The 24,390-nt window shown below is 36.8% G+C and overlaps 3 protein-coding genes across 3 annotated transcripts; 1 reads left to right on the forward strand and 2 right to left on the reverse strand.

Moving 5' to 3' along the window:
* The first annotated feature begins 376 nt into the window (after nt 1–376).
* On the forward strand, nt 377–3,609 carry LOC108328447 (growth-regulating factor 3). The gene is made up of 4 exons (XM_017562317.2): nt 377–770; nt 985–1,164; nt 1,775–2,087; nt 3,000–3,609. The coding sequence occupies exons 1-4, from the start codon at nt 566–568 to the stop codon at nt 3,442–3,444; spliced, it is 1,143 nt and encodes a 380-aa protein (XP_017417806.1). The 5' UTR covers nt 377–565; the 3' UTR covers nt 3,445–3,609.
* A 1,298-nt stretch (nt 3,610–4,907) lies between these two features.
* LOC108327573 (1,4-alpha-glucan-branching enzyme 1, chloroplastic/amyloplastic) lies at nt 4,908–13,403 on the reverse strand. The gene is made up of 17 exons (XM_017561263.2): nt 13,344–13,403; nt 13,009–13,090; nt 12,402–12,518; nt 11,938–12,021; nt 10,265–10,386; nt 9,929–10,048; nt 9,631–9,760; nt 9,409–9,519; nt 8,565–8,693; nt 8,226–8,329; nt 7,958–8,102; nt 7,501–7,648; nt 7,287–7,387; nt 6,241–6,318; nt 5,906–6,061; nt 5,711–5,785; nt 4,908–5,564 (listed from the first exon to the last, which is right to left on the reverse strand). Exons 2-17 carry the CDS (start codon nt 13,087–13,089, stop codon nt 5,397–5,399), a joined length of 1,869 nt encoding a protein of 622 aa, XP_017416752.2. The 5' UTR covers nt 13,090; nt 13,344–13,403; the 3' UTR covers nt 4,908–5,396.
* Nucleotides 13,404–15,441: 2,038 nt separating this feature from the next.
* On the reverse strand, nt 15,442–17,553 carry LOC108326765 (adenosylhomocysteinase). Its single transcript, XM_017560319.2, has 2 exons — nt 16,493–17,553; nt 15,442–16,404 (listed from the first exon to the last, which is right to left on the reverse strand). The coding sequence occupies exons 1-2, from the start codon at nt 17,201–17,203 to the stop codon at nt 15,658–15,660; spliced, it is 1,458 nt and encodes a 485-aa protein (XP_017415808.1). The 5' UTR covers nt 17,204–17,553; the 3' UTR covers nt 15,442–15,657.
* Nucleotides 17,554–24,390: the final 6,837 nt, after the last annotated feature.

Genomic DNA, 24,390 nt, shown 5'->3' on the forward strand with positions numbered 1-24,390 from the left:
AAAAAATGCATAAAGCAGATGAATATAGTATGATTGTATGCCACTCTACTGTTATAGAGTCCAAGTAGGTGATGATAATAAAATATAGTAAAAAGCTTGTTTTTCCACTTACAAGCCAAGCCCTATGCTATGCTGCTACTGCTTCTTCCCTCGAGTGGTATTTCCAAAGCAAAGCAGAAAAACAAAAACCGCAGGTTCTTTCTTTCATCTCTCTACATATCCATTATTTTATTATTTTCAGCTCTTCTTTTTCCTCTCAACTGTCTTGTCTCACTGTCTTTTTCTCAAGTGCTCTAACCCTTCCCCACTGTCTTCAAAACAAACTTTGCAGGCTTGTTGTCAGAGAGAGCCTTCTCTCTCTCTATCTCTCTCTCTCTCTCTCTCTCACACAGGTATATCTGCCAAAGATATAAAGGAAGCAGGAGAGGACACTGCAAAAGCTTTTTTAAAAACTTGGTCTTTACACATCCATCACACCTAACGAAGTTAATTAGCCACATAGTGGTCACACGCTAATATTAAGCCAAAATTAATAGTGGTGGGTTCTTTCTTTATCTCTCTCTCCATGGACTTGCATCTGAAGCAATGGAGAAACCAGCATGAGTCAGAGGAACAACATTCTACAAAGATGCCAAAACTTCTCCCTGAATCCCATCAACAGCCACAAACACAATCATCTGCCTCTGCACTCCCTTTGTTTGTACCTGAACCCAACAGCAAAGTCAGCACCCTGTCAGATTCAACATTACCAGCTACTAACAGATTTCCCAGTAAGATTTTTATTATCTCTTTTCTTCCTTTTGGCAGAAAGAAAGTTTGATTAGCTTCAGGCATTAGTTGCTGCTTACTTTTCACATTTGCTTCTTCCACTACAACCTTACCCACCTTTCTTTTCTTCACCCCACTCCCCCCTTCTTTGGCTCTTACGTTTTCTCTCTTTTTTTCCCTTTCTGGGGTGGTCTCCTCTTTATTACACCTGTTCAGGGATGGGGAGCTACTTCAGCTTGTCTCAGTGGCAGGAACTTGAGTTGCAGGCTTTGATCTTCAGGTACATGTTAGCTGGTGCTGCTGTTCCTCCTGAACTCCTTCAACCAATCAAGAAAAGCCTTCTTCATTCCCCTCACTATTTCCTCCATCACCCTCTCCAACATTACCAACCTGCTTGTAAGTCTCTCTCTCTCTCTCTCCCCCATCTTTATTACCTCTCTCTTTTTATATTCTCTACTGTCATACACCGTTCTCCAATACATTACGACATTTTTCTCGTGCTTTGTGACCATTCAACTTCCCCAAAGACCTTCTTTTTAGTTTGTTTTTAAATCAACTTCCCCCAAGACATTGATTTACTTGATTAAAGGAAAAAATAGTTTACATTTTGGACAAGACATACTTGTTGCATCGGTGGTGGTTTCATAGCCGACCTCTTGTGTGGAATAAGGAAGATGGTTGTGTTACAGCGACCTTGGAAACCCAATAGGAAGTAAAGAATGATGTAAGACAACCAAAAGCTATAACTAGGAACTTGTTCAAAACACATCCAAGACCTAAAATACAATGACACTGATAAGCCCAACAGTAAATTTCAAAATCTTTAAATGTATAGAATGTGGATCACTTAAGACAAAGGCCAATGACATCACCTAATCTGTATGGTTATCTTATGAGGGGAATAAGGTTTTTTTATGTTATAACTTATTGCATCATCATCAGTGTTAACTATTGGTTAAAAAGTGAAGGGAAGAGTTGTGTGAACATGTTTTGTTTGTTGGATCAGTGCTGCAATCTGGGTATTGGGGTAGAGGAGCGATGGATCCAGAGCCAGGGCGGTGCCGGAGAACTGACGGGAAAAAGTGGCGGTGCTCGAGGGACGTGGTGGCTGGGCAAAAGTACTGTGAGCGCCACATGCATCGTGGAAGAAACCGTTCAAGAAAGCCTGTGGAACTACCCACACCAAGTAGTGCTAATTGCGGTGGTAGTGGTGGTGGTGGTGGAACTCTAGGACTAGGTGCTTCATCTTCCATTTCTTCACCTCCGCTAGCTACTGCTTCTCTGAAATCCCCTTTTGATCTTCTTCATCTTAGTGAACGGTAATCTTAATTCCTTAATGGCTTGGTATGTCTTTGTTTATGTATGTGGTTTGTTAAGAAGATGACAGACAGCCTAAGGGTTGTGTTAAGATTTTAGTTTGGACTTAATAATTATGATATGAGTGTGTAATAATAAAAGGCAACTAGCGAGTGAGGTTTGTTTTGGAAAAAGGTTAGTTGTATGTGAGCTTTTGATCTGAAATATGGTGGGGCATACTTTACTTGTGTGGTTTATTTTATTTCCTTTTCTGTCAGTGTCGTTTCTGAGATGAATTCATTGACGTTGAAAAAGTAAGTTTGAATTTGATGCATTCGGATTTGAACAAGTAATCTAAGGAAGGAGATATATGCTTGTGACTTATTGTACTACTGCCTGCCTAACTCGGATAGGGACCCCAGTGAGGGTATGGCCACAATGTCTCGTACTTGGGAAATAAAGCAGGTTATTAGAACAAGATGCCAAGTGGGATCTATATGCTATTTAATGTATCTCCAATGTAAAACACATCAGGAAACAAAGGAAAAAAGGTCATACATTTTGTTTCTATTACTGTCTTGAAAACGGGTGTCTCTAAAACTCAATGATTAGGGTAATAAATAACTAACCAACTTTTTATTGAAAATAATGAAGGAAACAGAACACTAGTTTTCGTTTTTGTTCCTTAACTGGTATGCATCTAATTTGGCTTTTTAAAAGAGTGAAAGGACAAAAGATGTTATAATTCATTAAGTGCATGCCAAAGACACTAGTTTAGATTTGGCAGAAATAATCCCCAACCGTTCTTTTTCTAAACTAAATTTAGTAATGTTTGTGTAGCTGTGTTGGACGACCACAATTTATAATTTTGTGACCGTTTTGATAGAAAGGCTCAAGTTGATATTTTTGCTGTCTTGTTACTGGGCCACATGTAGCTCTTCTGGGACCAAGAATGAAGACAAGAGCTTGTTTGAAAATGAAGATAATGTGGGTGGGGATGGCAGAGCAGGTGGGCATATGCTGAGGCATTTTTTCGATGATTGGCCAAGATCAATGCAACACTCTGACAACGTTGAAAACAATGCTGCCCCTGCCCGGATAAACTCTTCCACATGTCTTTCTATTTCTATGCCCGGAAATGCTTCCTCAGACGTCTCTTTGAAATTGTCCACTGGCCCAACAAATGAGAATGTCAATCTCCAGTCGGACCAACTGCAGTTGAATTGGGCCGGAGGATGGGCCGGAGGTAGTCAAGTGGCTTCAGTGGGTGGGCCACTTGCTGAGGCACTCAGATCATCTACTTCAACTTCATCTCCTACTAGCGTTTTGCATCACTTGCCTCCTGCTTCTGGATCTGAGACCAGCTTCGTTACCACCTGAAGTTACTTTCTTCCTAGCCCAATTAGTTTTCAGCTTTTCTTTTGGATTAAGTTTCAATTTTGGAGCATTATTGGACAACGGTGTTATATGTTGGTATCCTTCCTATTGAGTGCTTTTGTTTCTTTGTGTGAAATGAAAGGATATGGTCGGTTCCTGGTTGCGTCACCTTTCGTATAGTAACTCACACTGGATTGCATATAACACTCGATTCATCTTTCATATGTCTTTGTCTACACAAAAACTATTTCAGCTCCTAAATTTCCCACTAAGTAATAAACAGAAAAAATTGAAGCTCATGTAAGTAAGATGATTCAAATACAGTGAAAGCAACTTATATTATTATTTGCTTCTTATGCTCAAAATTTGAAACAAGGAGAGCAGCTTTACTTGCTCCGATACCCCTAAACTGTTTGACCAAAACTGTTTGACCAAGTCGTTCTCCTTTTAGTGACGGGAGGAAAAGAAACACAAAATAACAGTTGGGATCTTAGGAAGCTGACTCCAAAAAGAATTATATCAGCAACTGCAATTGTATTTTTGTCATTTGTCATTTGTTTAACCTTAGTTCTTTGTTTCACCTTTAATTAAATGAACTAATTATTTTGTCCCTTAGTTCACTAAAAACAATTATAGGAATTTAATTACTTTATTCAGTCTTTTATCTTAAACGGTGAAATGATTTTTCATCTTGTGGAATTGCAATATTAATTAAATAATTTTTATTTATGTATTAATAATTAATTTGTATATTTTAGAAAAATAATGAATATTCTAAGTCATAACACACACTTTAGCTGTATTAAAGAACTTATAACTTTATTTTATCTATTTATTATAATTAATTTTCCACTTTTATTTTATGTTTTGATGAACAAAAACCTAATTTAGTTTAAGTTACAAAAGTTGTATTTAAAATTTATCATTTAAAAAGACTTAACCACTTAAGAAAACAAATACTTAAATCTTATTTTTAAAATATAGGAAAACGCAACTATAATTATTAAATTTAATTCTTATAACTATAATTACTAAATATGTGAAAGACTCGTTCAATATAAAAGAAAAAACCATTATATATATATCAGGAACCAAAGATAAGTTGAAATCATGAGACTTCCCTAGAAAAAATTAAAATGATATTAAGTAAAAACTTTTGTTTTTAGAAAATAAAGTCATCATAAAAAATGCAACTTTATAAATATAAAATAAAAAAACAGAAATCTTGATTTAAATGACGATGAGGAATTACAATTTGCTTAAAATTACTGAAATCCATAAAAATTTTGCACATGGATGCAGAAACCTGAATTCTTGGGATGGAAAGTCTAAGCACTGAACCCATTGGCCATTGATATTTCCTTCTGGAACATTAAACCGGTGATTTGCTGTTGGTCGTGAATATAAACTATTCTAATTTTAAAAAATAGAAGTTGAAAGGAATTGAATGTCCAACCAACCCTTCGTAAAGTAAGGTAATTATTTTACTTTCTTTTTTCCACGACGTATGATGTCTTTATTACACGGATAGGAATTGCTACAACTCAACTTTTAAATATAAAGGAGACAGCTACCGAAAAAAGACCCCAAAGCAAAAGTCAGCCTCCTGCAAAATTTTTCACTATAAAAGTCCCTTTGAAGCCTCTAACTCTTAGGAGAGTATACATTATGGAGATTGACATTTGAGACTCAGGTTACGACATTGAATCCTAAAAAGAAAAAACAGAAAGATGGGTGTGATATCGCAATTATTACCTAGCAAGGCACATGTACAAGATTTCGAGTCAGTGTCCTGCCTCACTAAAGATTAACTAGCGCTCCCACTTATTCCACTTCAAATATGCTTCTTTGGTGTTTCAGTGTCGGTTAAACAACAAGATATTGGTTTGGCTAGTTTCACTGGGGATTTACTGCTGCCATCGTGTACTTGTAACATTTGTCCCAGAATCTTCTTATCAAGGATCAACTGGCTCTGGTTCAGCTTCATCTGCAAGGGCTGGTTCAGCTTCATCTGAAAGGGCTGGTTCAAGATCATCGTCGTCATCTGCAAGGACATAAACTGCTGCTGTTCTAGAAGGTGCATAGACGAGAAAGGATCGAGGTCGGTCATCATACCATCCTTCCTGTAAAATCACAAGAAAATTTACCGAGATAGTCAAAGCACTAAAATCAGGTCTGCAAGTGTGTGAAAGAACAAGCATAGGAAAATACAAACTAGAGACAACACAACTAGAGAAGTCTCAGACACAAGTTTAGAGAAGTCTCATACATTAGTGAAGTACTCAGCAGAGTGGTTGAGCCTATTGAAGCCACCAAACAAGGCATCATCTGAATCCAAAACAATCTGGACAAAGGAAAACATAATCCATTATGAAACAAATTCTCTAACATCGGAAGGAGAAAATAAACTTAATGTTGGTCATAAACTATGTATGATAGTATCCACTACATGCAGATGTCATACCTTATATTTCCCAGGGGTTGAGCAGCCAACTCTGTAATCTGAATAGCTGTTATGCCAATGAAAATTGAAGACAAAGACGAGGTTGCCCCTTTCAAAGATTATAACTTTGTCACCTTCATTTTTCCGTGAAATATATTGGTGTTCAGCAGTCATGAACTGAGACAAAAAATTAAGTACAGTTAACGAACATAGGTTAAGTATATTATTGTTATTATGATTATGAGGTACTACAAACTTATATTTGTTATCTCTAATGATGAGCAATTGCCGTAAAAGATTTCATTAGGATAATTCATTGACTAGGAAATAAGAGACATAAAGATACGAATGCTTACACCAAACTTTTCTTCTAACAGCTGCATGGCTCGATCAAATTCTTGCATTCCTTGATATCTTAAATAATCCGCATCTCCCTGATTAAGCAATACAAGATGAATTTTGTAACTTTTGAACAATGAATTATTTTTTCTTCTCTATTCCGTTAATAAGTATATGGAAGTTTTGTTTGATGTCAAGGTAATGCATGATAGAAAACAAAACAAAACATATATTTTGATGTTTTGCCTACAAAACTAAGATTCTATCAGATTCATCATAATCTTTATTGGATATTTCAGGAAACTAGTTTCATTTTCTTACTCCATGTCCATGTGTTTAACTGTTAACAATTTCATTTGATTTTCGTAGCATGCAATGTTAGAGATGTTCACATCACAGCCAATTCATATTATTTCCTCCATTACTCCATGTATTTCAAAGGTTCAAATATATTATATTCAGTAACTGTCACTAAATCAGTTTGGTGATTTTCAGGAAGAAAGAAACATGGTCTATATTTCGATGAAGAGGGATCCATACTGTTCGATAACAGTTTGTAAAAAGACGGAAACAATCTACAATAGCAAAGATGCAAACAATCAACAATAGCAAAGATGCAGAAAGAGAACAACTTTTCCATAACCACTGCTTATACTCATGAAGACAATAAAAGCAAAACAAATAAAATAAAGACTAATCAACCAAGATGACAAAATGGGAAGACAAAAAGCTAATGAAAAATACGAATCATTACATAACTTAATCTAACTGCCACCAACAAATAAAATACTTGGAACTCAGAATATTTGAACAAAAATTATCCTGTAAAAAATACATTAAGCCTAAAAGAAAGAATAGGGATGAAGAAAGAAAAAGTTGCATGGTACTCATTCCTCTAATGTTCAAACATGTATAGAAAAAGATCAGTATAGTTTATAATTCATCAATAATATGATGAACACATTTTGCATCAACGCAGTGCTCATCTAACTGAAATCTTATAATAAATAAATACTAAATAGTGGTAATATAAATTAGTAATTGCACAGGTCCAAGAACTTACCAAGTCAAATCTTCGCCTGCATTTATCATAACTGTAGTTGTTCCCTGGAATTACTGAGCCATTAGGAAGTTGTTGTTCACCTCTTGGAAAATCAATCCACTCTGAACAGAGCAATAACAAGTGAGAAAAACTTAATTTGAAAACTTAAAATCCAACTAGTCATGTAATTATTGAATCTCTACAGAATAATGTTTTGGTAATCAAATATGCTTACCAGGATGGCCAAACTCATTCCCCATAAAATTCAAATACCCTTCACCACCAAGTCCCATGGTAATAAGCCTAATCATTTTGTGTAATGCAATACCACGATCTATACGAGGTGTAGATGGCCTGTCTAACGCCATGAAGTCATACATATCCTGAAGAAGGCAACATAATATTAGTAAAATATAAATGTTCAGTTGCAAACTGCATTCATACACTTTATACAGCAGAAACAAGTGTCCTTAAATGATTCAACAGAAGCAAAGAACCAAAAGAATTCAAGAAACAGCCAGAGAGTCGGGCCATGTTATATCTCTAAACTGATACTCAACATCAGAAGCTGATTGCAAATGCATACGAGAAATTTCCATAAGATTTATAATAGTCAAGTAATGTAAATAAGCACTTCAATTCATCATGCAGTTTCAAATAGGTGAGAAACAATATATAGAAGAAACAAACACCTTGTCCATCAACCAAAATGCAATTGTCTTGTCACCAACCAAGGCCTGATCATGACTCTCAGCATAAGCTACACATTTTTCCAGCCATCTTCTGTTTGTTAGTGTGTGGACAATATCACCCATTTTCCAGTCCTCATCTTTCTTCCTACACACAAAGGACAGCACTGAAATCAAACATGGATTTCTTTTCACACTAATATACAATGAAGCTCATCCAAATGGGTTTATAACACAATATGCTGTATCTGTGCTCAAAAGTAAAGGTTACTTGAGAATCTCAATCCACTTGTCTGCAATGGCCATTTGCAGGCGATAATCAAAACCAACCCCACCATCTTGTGTAGGAAGGCAGAATGTTGGCATTCCACTCACCTGGAAATGGAATAAAATTTGAATTGTCAACTGCCAATTTCATTGAGTCATATAGAGGGTTCGAGTTCAATCATCATACCGTCTTTTTTCTTTACAACAGTTACACAACCATTTATACTTGACCAATGAAAGTCAAATCAAGTTCAAGAGTTGACAACTACTCAACTCCTAAAAGCAGTTTGAATAAAATGTTAAAGTTGTACATTTATTTAAAACTTTCAAGAGGATAACGTACATCTTCACCAATGGTAACAGCCTCGGGGAAGAGGCCATGAATGAGATCATTAGCCAGCATCAGGTAAACCACAGCATCAACATCAGTTGCCATACCAAAGTACTCACTGTAATTTCCAGTGAATGCTACCTACAGCAAGATCAATAATAAAAAAGAAAAAGAAAAAAATGATTAAGAAAGAATATCTAAGTGAAACAGAATCCTCTGCTTCAAAGTCTAACCACGGGTAGAATATATTTCATTAGTTGTTAAAATGGTAAAATTCAACTTTGTTGAAATTGCTAACACCAAAGGAGACTTCTCAATTCAAAGTTCAATGTTTTTAGTGGGAGTAGATGATAGGTGAAGATCTACATCATTATCTAACTGTACAATCAAACCATTTCAGTTAAGCAGGTCATATTCATTCTCATGATACAACACTTCTCGTGCATCCATCAAATTGTACAACTTAATGGCTTTTGCATTGTTTGCAGTCTAAAACCAGACCTTGCAAGGCCACCAAGGATGCAAGGAATGGGCTTGTCACACAAACAAAAATAACCTGGAACTGTTTTTCCTGATTTTATAAGTTTCGCTTAATTCAATTTTCAGAATATTTGACAAATTCAAATATCCAGAGTAAGAATAAGAAAACAAACAAGCTCATCAAAGCAATAAATCTGTCCAATCATATGCAACTTTCTGATAAAAATCTAATGGTATTGATAATTTCTCCCTTTTCTAATTCAATTGGCATTCTAATAATAATCCTTGAACACTTAACCAATAACAAAAGTAGCAAAACTAATCTTAAAATACCAAGAAACTTAAAGGCCAAACACAAAATCCAATTAGAGTGTACCTGCAACCCATGATGAGTGTACATCATTGATGTAACACCATCAAATCGAAATCCGTCAAACTTGTATTCATCCAGCCACCATCTTGCATTTGAAAGTAAATATCTTAGTACCTAAAATAAGAATTAAGGTCAGTCACTTACTATTCTCCAAAAGGTAGAGAAGAATCATGATGAAAATATTATCATAACTAAGCCAGTGAATTCTGTGGAGCCAGCACTTACTTCCCAGCTTCCATAATTGAAAAGGCGAGAATCCCACATCCAATGATAACCTCGTGACCCAGGATGGAAGTAATGACTATCAGTTCCATCAAACATGTTTAGGCCATCCAAAGTATTATTTGATGAATGGCTACATTCACAATATATTATTTTCACAATCAGATCTAAGGTTGTAGGAATAAAACCTTAAAAATAGTATCATTGATGTATTGAAAATTGAGAATAAGGTTAAAAGGAAAGAAATAGAGATATCAACAAAATAAGGAAAAGAATAATATGTATGAGGAATAGTCTTTACCTGTGTACAATATCCATCAGAACAAGCAGACCTAGTTCGTGGGCTTTGTCTATTAGAGATTTAAGTTCCTCTGGAGTTCCAAATCGGCTGCTAGGTGCAAAGAAATTTGTGACATGGTACCTGCACCATGCACAACACTATTAGTACAATCAGACCATCAAAACTAAGAAAAACACTAACTTATTGAGAAACCAGAAATATAGCACACAAAAACTGCCTGCTGGTTGTTATATTATGAATCTCATTGGGACAATCAACAATTTGGGAGCAAAGGAAAAATGACAACAGAAGAGTTGCAAAAAGCTGGCATAATAAGAAAGAAAACTGAGAAGTTACCCAAAGCTGGCATAATAAGAATGTTCTTGAATGGCCATAATCTGGACAGCATTGTAGCCAAGCTTTTTAATTCGAGGTAGTACATCATCTCTAAAATTGGCATATGTGTTGATCATTGGCTCCTGCACCACATGGTTCACAATATTGTTGATGGTAGAAAAAAAACTGAAACTCCAAATAGACACTTTTCTTGAACTTTACAGATTTATCTCTAATCCTAAAAATGTTCAGTAAAGAACTAAGTTTTCTTTTACAAGATTTGAAATGTTGTTGCACATAACCACTAATTCATTGAGCTTAGCTTTTATGATAAACATAGCAGTTACTAATGCTACTTCTGTGAATAACAAGATAATTTCATATTGACAAACATTAAAAGAATTAGGACACAAATAACTATTTGCAGTTTTGACATTTCTAGATAGGTTATATTTTGTTTGAAGTATGATAATCAAATTAGAGAGGGATCTTGTGAATGTCTTTATGTAAGCCTAGTCGACATCTACTATTGTGAACTCTGGAAAGAAATATAAGAAATTGATAAAAACAAAACAGATCATTGAACAGTTTTAATCTCAAATGGTCCTTCCTTTGTTACAAATCTTCCAAATCTCTGAATGAATTCTTTCACCCTTCTTCAAACCCTCTAACCAACAAATTATCTTCTCTAACAGTTTCTAACTAATATTCACTTTATTTTAGCTCCTTGCAACACCAACCAGTTGAAATTCAACCATGATCATAAGGTTGAAGTTCTGAAATTCAATCCCAGTTTTTCCTATTACCTTTCTCGGTTGGGAGAGCTGAAAAACACCATCAATGTGGATGTGTTTTAGGATGAGGTCCTGGATGGTAAGTGCCTCAATTTGCTTGAGGACCAACCAAATAGAGATCCTGTCCTATTTTTAAACAGTGATTTGTTTGCTGACCCCAGTTGGTAGATTTGTAATGTCTCACCTCCCTTTTGACAAGGTTGGTCTTGTCTAATTAGGTCAAGAAAATGAGCCATCATAGAGGAAATCATGAAATAAGAACTTTAACACTACCAAAAAGCTTAGCTTATAGTTATACAAGGAAACTTTTGGTTAGTATTTGACTAGTCTAACCTGTTCAAATATGTCAATACACGAAATAAAACAGCAAGTAAATCAGCTACTATGCAGATCTGTTCAAGTAAATATTGTAGAGAAATTATAAGGGAATAGATAAGAAGGAAATAAATCAGGGATTTAGCTAACCCTGTTGTCAGTTGCTAAGAAAATTCCCTCCCATTTCCTAAACTTCTAACAATAGCAAATTTAGTTTTGGGTGGTATCTACTTGATAGTGCAATCCTATTTGGTTTCTTTTGCATAATCACAATCCAATACCCAGTCATTAATAGGATGCACTTGACAAGCCTCTAATGATAACCACTTGTCTTTTCAGAAGTAGACATGAAAAATAAACAAAAAACAGAATTAGTAATATGCTAGGAGGAAGAGGGAGGCTGCTATCATAACATGTTGGGAAAGTGAGTTAAGTCATATGATCTTTGGTCAATCATGATTAAAAAATGACCAATTTAAGTTGTTATAGATAATTGACTTTCAAAAAAAGACAATACATACAGGAAAAGGAAATAGATGACTTACTGATTTACATACAAAAAAAAAAAGAAAAACATGATCTTACCGGACTACTCATTCCAACATGTGACTCGTATATTCTAAGTGATTTTGGTCTCTTTGGCTGTGGATGTTTGAATACATATTTTTCCTGTAAATATTAAAAAGAAAAACTTAATGCAGAAGTGCATGGTAAAAGAATTAAACATAACTGAAATTATTGTTATCAACAAATATTTTTATTTGATATACTAACTAAACTATCTTCAACATTATCCTGCATTCTGCCACCTATTCTCTATTTATATTTTTTAATAATTAAAAAGAGAAATTACTTACATCATTCCTCCTAATGTAAGAAAAAATTGCAATGACTTAAAAATACTACAAAACTGCCGACATCGTTGTGGTAGATCATGTCAAGCTAAAGATACAAATCCAAACTCATAACAAATGTAAGGTAAAAGAAATATCTAGATTTGTCATTTCTGTCTAAGTGTAAACTAACATGTAAGATATCTAGAAGCTTACCTCTTCTGGGGGATCATAGTATATTCCGCTATATGGAATTTCACCAGGAGCCTGTACAGAAAACTTGATCCAAGCAGGAATCGAGTCCTTGACTCCAGAGGGAGTATCCATGCGGATCTACAAATATGATTGAGATATTTAGCTAGCTCTTACACTTCACAGAGAGAATACTAAGAGACTTAATTCAAGACATCTAGAAATTGTTTACATGTATGATTATCCAAGTAAAAAGGTTCTCTAGCAAAAAAAGAATCCGCAAGTTTGAAAATTATAGAGGAGAACTTTTTAGACATCCCATGTCACTTGTTAGTGAGTTGTGATAAAACCAAGAGCATTCTTCTTCATACTTCTGACAAATTTTATCTCCTTTCAGAGTGTAGCTCTTCTTAAAAAGAAAAGCACTAATTGAAAAATTGTTTAAGTACCAAATATGAGGAACCAGAACATACATTTGAAAAAATACTCATTAGTTATGATATAAAATTCCCTGCCTATATGAATACTCAAACAACTAAAATATAAGTTATTTATTAGATAAAGAAATAAAATTAAAGACAATCAAATGAAGACTATCTAGATCCATCAAATTGTTTAGGAAAAAATTTACCTTGACCCGAGAACCATGAGGAATTGGTGGTGAACCATCCACATTGTTTGGCAAAAAAAATCTCCCAAACACCAAACTCATTCTGTAAAGTAAAAATTACAACATTTAAAGGTTGCTAATAGCAAATACAATTGTCAACTAAGTTCAAATAACACTATCTACAACCAGGGGGAAAGAAGGTTAGATTCTAGGTCAAACAGAGGAAAGAATACAAAGTTGAGACCGCAAGACGTTCAACTTCTTATTTACAAACAAGGGCTTATTAATGAAATAAAAAAAAAAGTACATTAAAGTTCACATGTATGAACTTTGAAGACCAATGAAAGATAACATACCCGAGTCATTACATCAGCATTTGAATTCCAATTGTTGAAGTCTCCAATTAATGCTGCTGACTGAAAAGCAATCAATACCATCCATAATGTTTTGGAGAGGAAATTAAAAGACAGCTATATATTGTGTCTTCAAGTAGAGACACACTACACATACAACATCCAATTGTTAGCAGATGTCAGATGGCAATGACTGACAAAACAACCATGCTGGCACCACCTTTTGATAACATTGATCCAAAATGGATTTTCTCCAAACTTAATAAGAAAATACAGAATCATTTCGAATGGAAAGAGTCAGACGCTGCTTAAATCATAAATTAATGGTAGATTATTAATTAGGTCTTTCCAATTTAACCAAATAACTGCATTTTCACCTTCAGGTAGCTAGTGCTTATCATTACACTGACAATCAGTTACCACAAGTAGATTCTGTTCAAATTTAACCACATTATGAACGAGAAAGTCTCAGAGCATAATTCAATCAAGCAATATAGAGAAGTCCAACAAGTCCTAAATTAACTCTAACATATATGAACATGTTTTTTTTTTTAATTCTTACATATTCAAGTAGGCTAACAGTCAATGCAATACGTGTGATCGAGTGCAATGAAGAACTACTATAACACTCTTACCAAATGCATAATTAAGCAGAGATATATTAAAATTTAACTTCAAAGAGACTCTACCAAAGATGCAAACGTGCTCCAAAATAGTAATCGTACACATCAGATCAAACACTTTAGATGCCTCTAGGAGTATTTATATCTTTCTTTTATTTTTTTAACTTTCATACTAATACAGATACGAATACCACAGTCATTACATAATTACATAAATAATCATATAAACAATGAATGACACTGAAAAATAATTTCAACCAAAAAAACAAGAAGCATTGCTAATACCAATAATTGACTAGAAACATACCTTAGCTCCAGGTGCCCACTCTCTGTAAGTAACCCCTGTTGCACTGCAAACAAAAGCTTATAGTCATTAAGGACCACATTGATCAACTAGTCAGGGTGTAGAAATATGGGCATAATTTCCCTTTTTATGTACATTTATTGTTGCACCATTAAGATCTGTACTACGACAATCATTACTTAGTCTGGGTGTAATTCAGTAGTGTATTTCTATGATTTGTTGGCTGTGGTGGGAGGTCTGTATGGTAAGGACATTGTGTGTCGGTTTATTGTAATATCATTGACTTAATACTGTATCAGGTCTTGGTTTACCTTGTATGACTTATTTAAGTATATAAGTGTCCTTTTTTGCTTAGCAAAAAAAACCACCATTACTTAGTGTAAGAAATTTCACACTAAAGGTGTGATTCACTGAGTCTATTACTTTCTCTCTCCTCTCACCGCCACAATCTCTGTTTTGAAGATCTTAAGTATGATCCTCACCATGCAATTCTTGTTTGCCATTTCAATCTAGCCCCTTCCCAGATGTTGGCCTCTTACAATTTCCAGTTACTAATATTTATTATTAGTTGGACTTTCAACTTCAAACCATTTTTTAAGCTTATTTCCAACCACAATATCTTAAAGAACATGACATATTAATAATTTTTTAATAATAAACTATTACTATATTCGAAACCAATAATAAAATAATAAATTATCAATTAGGCAACGGTAAAAAAGTTTTTAAAAAAATTATTAAAAAAATATTTTCCTATCTTAAAACAAGATAATCAAACAGCACTTGATGTCCTCTTACTATATCAATTCAATATATATATATATATATATATATATATATATATATATATATATATATATATATATATATATATTATTTCGTGTACTTCAATCAGAAGCTTCTTGTTTTACATGATATTAATCAATCTTTGAGTTCAACTGATAATATAAATTTCAGTGACGTGATATTCTTAAGAAAATTATATCAGCAGCTTAGTTGGAGCTTTTGAAATAAAACAGGAGGGCATCAAAGAATTACAAAATTGGATGTAGACAGAAACTTTAATTTGTGTCTGAACGGGATTGGTGTACTTGGTTAGGACTAGTTTCAGTTTCAGCGACCACATGAAAACGAATTAGAACATAACTTGTGAGAGACGGTTTGGAAGGAGACGTCAAAATAACAAGATTTCTTGCATATTCTGTTTCGAATATGAAAGATGCACTAGAATAAATATGATAGCTGCTAAATCATAACTCACACAGCCGCAGCGAAAGCCTTATTGAGACCCATTTGGTCGTATTGTGATCCTAGGAAAAGAAAAAATACAAAGAAGCTTCTATTCTATCAGAAATTTGAAAAAGAATGTTTGTCTTGATTGTCCCTCTGATCAGTACCTGTAATGAGCAGGCTTGTATGGACCCTCAACAGGGACACTGATGTAATCGGCCTGATCTTTGGTGAGCTTGGTGAGCTTAGCTCCTAGCTGGCCAAGGTGGAGGGCAGCAACTTTCTCATCAAGCTGTTTGGGCAAAACATAAACCTTGTTTTCGTACTTGCCAGTACCCTTCTCCTTCCACAGCTCAAGCTGAGCGATGACCTGGTTCGTGAAGGAACAAGACATCACAAAGCTGGGGTGGCCCGTCGCACACCCCAAGTTCATCAGACGACCCTCGGCCAACACAATGATGCCTGTCTTCGTCTCGGGGAAAACCCATCTGTCGGTTTGAGGCTTAATACTGATGCGCTTCACACCAGGGTAGTTCTCAAGCCCCATCATGTCGATTTCATTGTCGAAGTGCCCAATGTTGCACACGATCGCGTTGTTCTTCATTTTCTTCATGTGGCTCACCATGATGATGTCCTTGTTCCCGGTGGTGGTCACGAAGATGTCCGCTTCAGAGACAACCTCCTCCAGGGTGAGAACCTGAAGACCCTCCATCATAGCCTGAAGAGCACAGATGGGATCGATCTCCGTCACAATCACACGAGCCCCGGCCTGCTTCATGGCAGCGGCGCAACCCTTCCCAACATCTCCATAACCACAAACAACGGCAACCTTACCGGCGATCATCACGTCAGTGGATCGCATAAGTCCATCGGGGAGGGAGTGACGGCAACCATACAGGTTATCGAACTGCGATCCCACAACACAAGGCCACACAACACAACGTAAAAACTCGTAATATGTGAAAAAGAGGAGGAAATGAGCGACGAATAGATACCTTGCTCTTGGTGACAGAGTCATTGACATTGATGGCTGGGAACAAGAGGGTGCCGTTGGCCTGCATCTGGTAGAGCCTCTTGACACCGGTGGTGGTTTCTTCGGAGACGCCCACCAGTCTGTCCTTCATCTTGTGGTACTTCTTGGGATCGGTCTTCAAGCCCTCCTTGATGATGGTGAGCACGATCTGGAACTCGGCGTTGTCAGAGGAGGAGGGGTCCGGAAACTGTCCCGTCTTCTCGTAGGCCTGCTCCGCCTTTACACCTTCGTGAATGAGGAGAGTGGTGTCACCGCCGTCGTCGACGATGAGATCGGGGCCACCGTCGGGGCCCCAATCGAGGGCGCGCTCGGTGCACCACCAGTATTCCTGGAGGGTCTCGCCCTTCCAGGCGAAGACGGCGGCGCTGTCGCGGGCGATGGCAGCGGCAGCGTGGTCCTGGGTGGAGAAGATGTTGCAGGAGCACCAGCGAACCTCAGCGCCGAGGGCAGTGAGGGTCTCGATGAGGACGGCGGTTTGGATGGTCATGTGGAGGGAGCCAGTGATCCTGGTTCCTTTGAAGGGCTGAGAGGGTCCGTATTCCTTGCGGCAGGAGATGAGACCCGGCATTTCAACCTCCGCCAGCTCAATCTCCAATCTTCCGAAGTCGGCGAGGCTCATGTCCTTAACCTTGTACTCCCTCCCACTGCTTGTTTTCTCCACCAGCAACGCCATTATCGATTAACGATGTTGTTCCTCTTGTTCTTGGAACGATGTTGTTCCTCTTGTTCTTGGATCGATGTTCTTCCTCTTCCTCCCCTTCCATTTAAATACACTCCTCTTCACCAAGCCCATTCCTTTCCTTCCGGATCAATCCCTCACCTACTTTTCCTATTATTACACTCTCTCCTTCCAACCTCCGATCTTCACTGCGTTCTTCATGTCCCTCACTTTCACATTCCCAATTTAACTATGATATCATTTCATTTTATTATTTTTCATATTAATCATATACATTTTAAACAATTTAATCTTTATCGTCGCTTGGTAATTTTCAATTTCATTAATCACATAAAATATAAGCTAATTTTGAATTCCAAGTGATAGCGCGGTCTGGGACTAAATGTGAAGGAAGCAGCGCAGACAGAAGCGCGAATAATGACGATGAATGAGCGTGGGGTTGGTAAAAGAAGGAAATGACCATGCCACCCTCACCAACCCTCTTTGGACAATCTCTAAGTAAGTTAAGCCTTTATTAGCATAAGCATTGTGATTAGTAGTTATGATGATGGTGTGGATATATTTTGGTTAAGAAACATAGAGTTATGAAGGTGCTAATATGATTCAATGTTCAACCTAACCTAATACTAATCATAGTGGGTCTCAACCTTCACACCAAACTTTTCTTCTTTAAACATGTACAATATTAGTTGTAAAGAGATCCATGGATGGAAAAAGCATACCTAGCTCTGAAAAAGACAACCTCTGTGTTATTTTTTTTTTTTGTTAGTTGGGAGTATCATTGGGTTCAAATAAATAAGAATGATGAACAGTGTGGCATGCACATGCAAATTTATTATTATAGCTCTTTTCAAGAGGGAAAGAAGAAAAATTGAAAAGTTCATATTTCTTTTCCTATTCATTGGATCAGGAAATTATCATAAAATTGAAAAGCCATTCCTCATATTAATTTGGTCCCAATTGGGATTCAGAACTGTCGGTTGGACCAACAGGGATACTATATGGCTTCAATAATAATTTTGCTTCGATCAAATGTGTACACAGAAAAATTAATTATCAGAATAATTTGACCGTGATAGCTACAAGAATTTATTTAATTATTTATGGCTTAGCTAACAATTTACTTTTTATATTAAAATTTATATTTTTTTTTGTTTTTATGTTTTTTACTTAATTAATTTATAATACTTGTTAAATTAAATAATTTAATGTTAACATCATTTAAAAAATATCATATATTAGCACCCGACTGATTGGGTTCCAGTGGCAGTGCACTGAAGTCGACAGTGGTGTTTAGGACTAAAGGTGTAGCCATAGTAGTTGTTGGAGAGTACGAGAAAGAAGAATAAAAAATAGACAAAAAAATTAATTAAATAAAAAAAACTAATACATTAACACATTACATTTCTTAAACGTAGGTTGTAACGTCCCAAATATATACATCATGCATATATAATAAGGACGTCATCATGCATAATACAGGAAAGCAGTCAAGAGTAATTAAGGATTACAGTCATCCTTAATAAATAGTGCGGAATTGACAATACGATTATTGGAATCTCCCATGGAAATTACGGAAAATTTAAAACTTAAATTACACCAAATGTAATTAATCGAGTTCACGAAATAAAAACTAGTAACTCTACGCTGCAGCACTGCCGTCTCCTTCAAGAGCTGCTCCCAAAGTTTCCTCTCCACCATCTGCTCCCATCCAAGTGGATGATCATCGCCAAAGAAACATACCCAAACAGCACACAACACAAAACAATGCAAGGGTGAGCTAGATATAAAAGCATGTTATACATACAGCACAGTTAATTCATGCAATCATTTATATTTCACACACTCCCATGACATGTAAACATTCATCCAAACATGTTAAACTGACATCACAAGACTTGTTACTTGATACCCTGACTCGTTGCTTTATAGATCGACTCGTCCGGACTAGAATGATTACCGAGCTATGGCGGGTCTTGCACTCGTAGTGGTTTTATGGAACTTGAGCACTACCGCTCTGGCACTACCGCCTGGTGAAACTTTGGGCACTCCCGCCCGGCCACAATCACGAGGTTAATCCGTTATCACTCACCTTGGGTCATGTGGAAGCACCCAAGACTAGGACCTCCTGCTACTCCTCACCACATGGTTCAATCCTCTCTATATGAGAAGAAAGACCATTGGAGCTTCAGGATGACCCCCAAAACTGAGCTACCATGTAATCATTCTATACAACCCCCCAAAACACCACCATGTATCTTCTCCTTGAAGATCATGGAATTACGTCCATGAATCATATTGTTACTTTGAAACTTAACCACAATTATGAATATTCAGATACCACCATATTATCACAACAAATCCAACATATTTCATACATTCACATATTTTCAAATAAATCACGTCACAGACAATATTCCAACCATTGGTACACATAATTCAACCCAAGAGCAAAGGAACTTGGAATCCAACTTATTTGTAAAATACTATTTGGACGAGCACTATTCACCACCCAGGACGAACGCTATTAAGTGAACACCACGGACGAACGCTAATTGCCAAATGGACGAACGCTAATAACCAATCAATAGGCCGAACGCTATTTGGACGGACGATATCAAACCCTATACTATCAGGCCGAACGCTACTTACTAACAGGCCGAACGCTATTTCACTGATCACACCATTAGGTCGAACGCTGGGATTGATACTTAGGACGAACGCTATTTCACCGAAAGCACTTTAAGAACGAACGCTAAGATTGATACTTAGGACGAACGCTATTTCACCGAAAGCACTTTAAGAACGAACGCTAAGATTGATACTTAGGCCGAACGCTGGGATCGAGTACTTAGGCCGAACGCTATTTTATCGAACACCATATTGGACGAACGCTAAATCCGAATCCTAAAAAACGAACGCTACAATTTCTAGTACACTAAGACCGAACGTTCATGATCCAACCTTACGAATATCAATTTACAACCGAACGTTCCAGATCTAAATTAAGGATTCTGAATTTAAAACCGAACGCACACTAATACATCAAAACCGAACGTTCAAGATTAAATCTTAAGAATACTACTTAAGAACGAACACTGAAATAGAGAACTTAGACCGAACGCTGAGATCTAGTACTTGGGCCGAACGCTATGAGATTAAACGCTACAGGGTCGAACACCATATGGACGAACGTTTAAGATTGGAAATCGAATTAAGACCGAACGCTCACAATCAGATTGAAACCAAGACCGAACGCTCAAAATGAGAATTTAAACTACAACCGAATGCTCAACAGAACAAGACCGAACGCTGACTATTTACACATACAGAAACAAAATCTACTAAGACCGAACCCTAATATCATTAAAACTCAACAAGGACGAACGCTAACTAACTCCTACAAACCGAACGCTCAAACGGAACACTTTGGACGAACGCTTAAGCCGAACACTTCTTTGGACGAACGTTCAGCAACAGGCCGAAGACGAACGCTGAACACTCGGACGAACGCGCAAACCGAGCTACGAGGACGAACGTTCAGAACAAAAACCGAACGTTCTGAATTTGGTGCGAACGTTCAGAAAAATACCGAACGTTCATAATTTGGCCGACCCCTAAATGGTCGAACCCCATTTTTGGACGAACGTGTTTCTGCAGAATTCTGCAGAATCACATCTGGTTTTCCAGAAACCCAGTAACTCCAATTTCATCTCTAAATCCTCATATTTGCATCAAATACAATCTATTACAACAATTAAACAAAAGATCTAGCTCCCCTTACCTCTTGAAGATCTCCTTGAATCACTTCCAACTCCCAAAATTTCTCCTCTTCTTCTCTTCCAGAACTTCCAGCAACTCTTCAACTCTTCCAAATGCACCGCCAAAGTCTCCTTGCAGCTTCAACAGCAGCTCACCTCACCTTTCTCTCAGTTTTGCAGCAAGGAATCCCCTTCCCAAAACTGAATCCCGACCCTACTCTTTATTCTCCCAGTTGCCTCCCCTTCTCTCCCCTTCTTCTTCTCTTTCCTTTCTTGTTTTTCTTTCTTTTGTTTTTAAGGGGAAGCAACGTTTGCTGTCCCTTGTGGCAGCGCTCGTTGCTTCCTCCCTTGTCTTCTATTTTTTTTTTTTTTTTTTTTTTTTTTTTTTAAACGATTCTTTACATAGGTCAATTTTAAAAAAATAAATGACCCAATTAAATAAATATTGAGATTTAATTGAATAAAGAATTATAAATAAAAAAATTATAAAATCTAAATATATATTAAATTATTAACTAAACATTTATTTAATTTTTCTTAGATGTGACAATTTAAATATAAAGCTTTTAAAAAATATTTTATCTTCAAAATTAACAAAAATTATCTCCAGTGTGCATTGAGGTAAAACACAAGACATTTATAAATTGAGATGAAAATGGTATAAAAAAATGTGGGAGACCAGATACATAAGGTTATAAAATTTTGTTAAGAGAAAAAAAATATAACTAAGTCAAATTAAATACTTTGACTTTATTTTATAACATGATGGAAAAATAGTACCAGGTCTGATATAAATTATTGAAGTGAATCACGTTAGGGCTATTAATTAATATAAACGGACCTAAAATTAAAAAGTAAATAACATGTAGCAACACGAAGTACAGCAACAGTGGCGTAAAAACTCAGCTTCATAAGAATTAAGATTCTCACAAGATTTTTAAAATTTAAAAACTGTGTTCATCCGTAAGATGATATGTATCTAACTTTCAAATTATTTTGTTTTTTTTAAGTGCATTATATAATAAAGACGTTAACATCCAAATATAGAGAACAGTCGGAGTATGACGTGTAATTAAAATGTGATAAATTACAGTCATCCAAATAAAAAAAAGAGTAATAATTTAAACTTAAACAATTGAAAGGATTAAACACTACAAGTGTTTAATCAAGAAATTCTAAGAAGATTACTCCGCAATATCAACAACCTCCAGCTATTGCTCCAAGGGAAACTCCACGACAACATCTGCTCCCATCCAAGTGGATGGTCATCGCCAACGAAACACACCCAAACAGCACATAACAAAACAATGCAAGGGTGAGCTAGATATAAAAACATGTTATACAGATAGAACAGTTAAATTCAATATTATCATACTTAGATTCGTATAAAAGAACAATTAGAGCATATTCATTAAACCATAATTCCATCCACTCATACAACATGCAAAAGTCATCCAAACATGGTAAATTGACATCTACAATACTTGTTACTTTATACCCCGACTTGTTACTTTATAAACCGACTCGTCCGGACTAGAATGTATGTAGAGCTGGGGCGGGTTGTGCACTTGTGATGGTCCCTACTGCTTTGCAAAGCCATTGCCGAGGGGTTTCACCCGACCATACACAAGGTTAGTCCGTTACCGCGGAATAGACCTCCAGTGATAGCGTCTACCCTGGGACCTCCCTCTACTCCCACCACACGCGTCAATCCTCTCTAAGTGAGAATGAAAGACCGTTGGAGTGTAGGGATAACCCCCCATATGGAAGCCTCTTACATTCATTCTATACAATAACCGATCCCACCGAGAGATCTTAATTTCCGATTCAATCCCACCATTTACTCATGATATTTCTTTTGGAATCATATGCCTCATAAACCACCATATTATCCCAACAATTCCAACATATTTCATACATTCCCATAATTCATGTCATAGATAATATTCCAAACATTGGTACACATAATTCAATCCAAAAGCAAAGAAAATTAAAATTCAACATATTTGTAAAATACTATTTGGACGAGCACTATTCACTGGACACTATTTGGACGAACGCTCACTCACTGAAACTTAAGGCCGAACGCTTAGTTTGGACGAATGGACGAACGCTCCGTTTGGACGAATGGACGAACGCTAAGTTTGGACGAATGGACGAACGCTCAGTTTGGACGAATGGACGAACGATCAGTTTGGACGAATGGACGAACGCTCAGTTTGGACGAATGGACGAACGATCAGTTTGGACGAATGGACGAACGCTCAGTTTGGACGAATGGACGAACGCTCACTCACTGAAACTTAAGGCCGAACGCTTAGTTGAGCAAATTGGACGAACGTCCAATTTGGCTCGGACGAACGCACTCTGCAGCCTCTCGCGCTCGAGCGCGACATGCTGGGCGCGACAGATGCAGAATGCAGAATTCTGCAGAATGCAGAATTCTGCAGATTTGAGGTCATCACCTCTCTTACCATTTTCAACCCTTTCAATTAACTTCTAACACCCTTAATTCATGTTTTATACTAGATTGGACTTACCTAATTGATTATAAACGTTCCTTATTCAATTCTTAAGGGATTCATACTCCAATTCAACCATAAAACACCAATTTTCACAACTTAGATACCCAAAATCCAATTCTACCACTTTACACCTATTTTGATCAATTTGATGGCTCTAACAAGTCATAATACAGTGGGTGAAACTGTTCCAAAGGCTCAATAACACTCTAGACCCCAAATGCTCAAAATCACTACCTCACTTCCTCTCCAAATGACTAAAAAGCTGAGAAATTCCAATTTCCTTCAATTCCAAAGCATACAAGATTACATACATGGATCAACACATCAATTTCAATCCAACCATACATACAACCACAATTTTCCAGCATCCTACTCATGCAACCACTATCAACATCCAGAAAATCCAACTCCCCTTACCTCTTGAAGACCTCCTAGCAAATCTTGAACCAATCTTTGCACTGTGTTCCTCCTCCCTCTGCTGTTCCAGTCCTCTACAGTGCCAGCTCTCCCTTTCCAGATTTTGCAGCAAGCCTATTGCTCCTCCAGATGCAGCACCAAACACCCCTCTCAGAGATATGACAGCAAGAATGCTACTCTTCCCGAAGTTCAGAACTAACACCCCATGAATCCATGGCTTCTTACCTTTAAGGAAAACAACCAAATTGAACCCTCCACTGCTGGAAGAACCACAACCGTTCCCTTCTACTCCTTGGTGCAGTGTCCACTAACGAAGGAGATGATGGTGTCTCCCTTGGTGGCTGAAGCATTCCAAAGTGGGAAGACCCACTACCCATTTTGATGCTACCGAAAGAATGGAGCCCCACCACTTACAGTTGCACCATCTACTGTTAGGTAGCTGCCCCTCCCTCTTCCAGAAACGTGCAGCCACCCACAT

The sequence above is a fragment of the Vigna angularis genome, chromosome 2 (genome assembly GCF_016808095.1).
Source record: "Vigna angularis cultivar LongXiaoDou No.4 chromosome 2, ASM1680809v1, whole genome shotgun sequence".
NCBI classification, from domain to species: domain Eukaryota; kingdom Viridiplantae; phylum Streptophyta; class Magnoliopsida; order Fabales; family Fabaceae; genus Vigna; species Vigna angularis.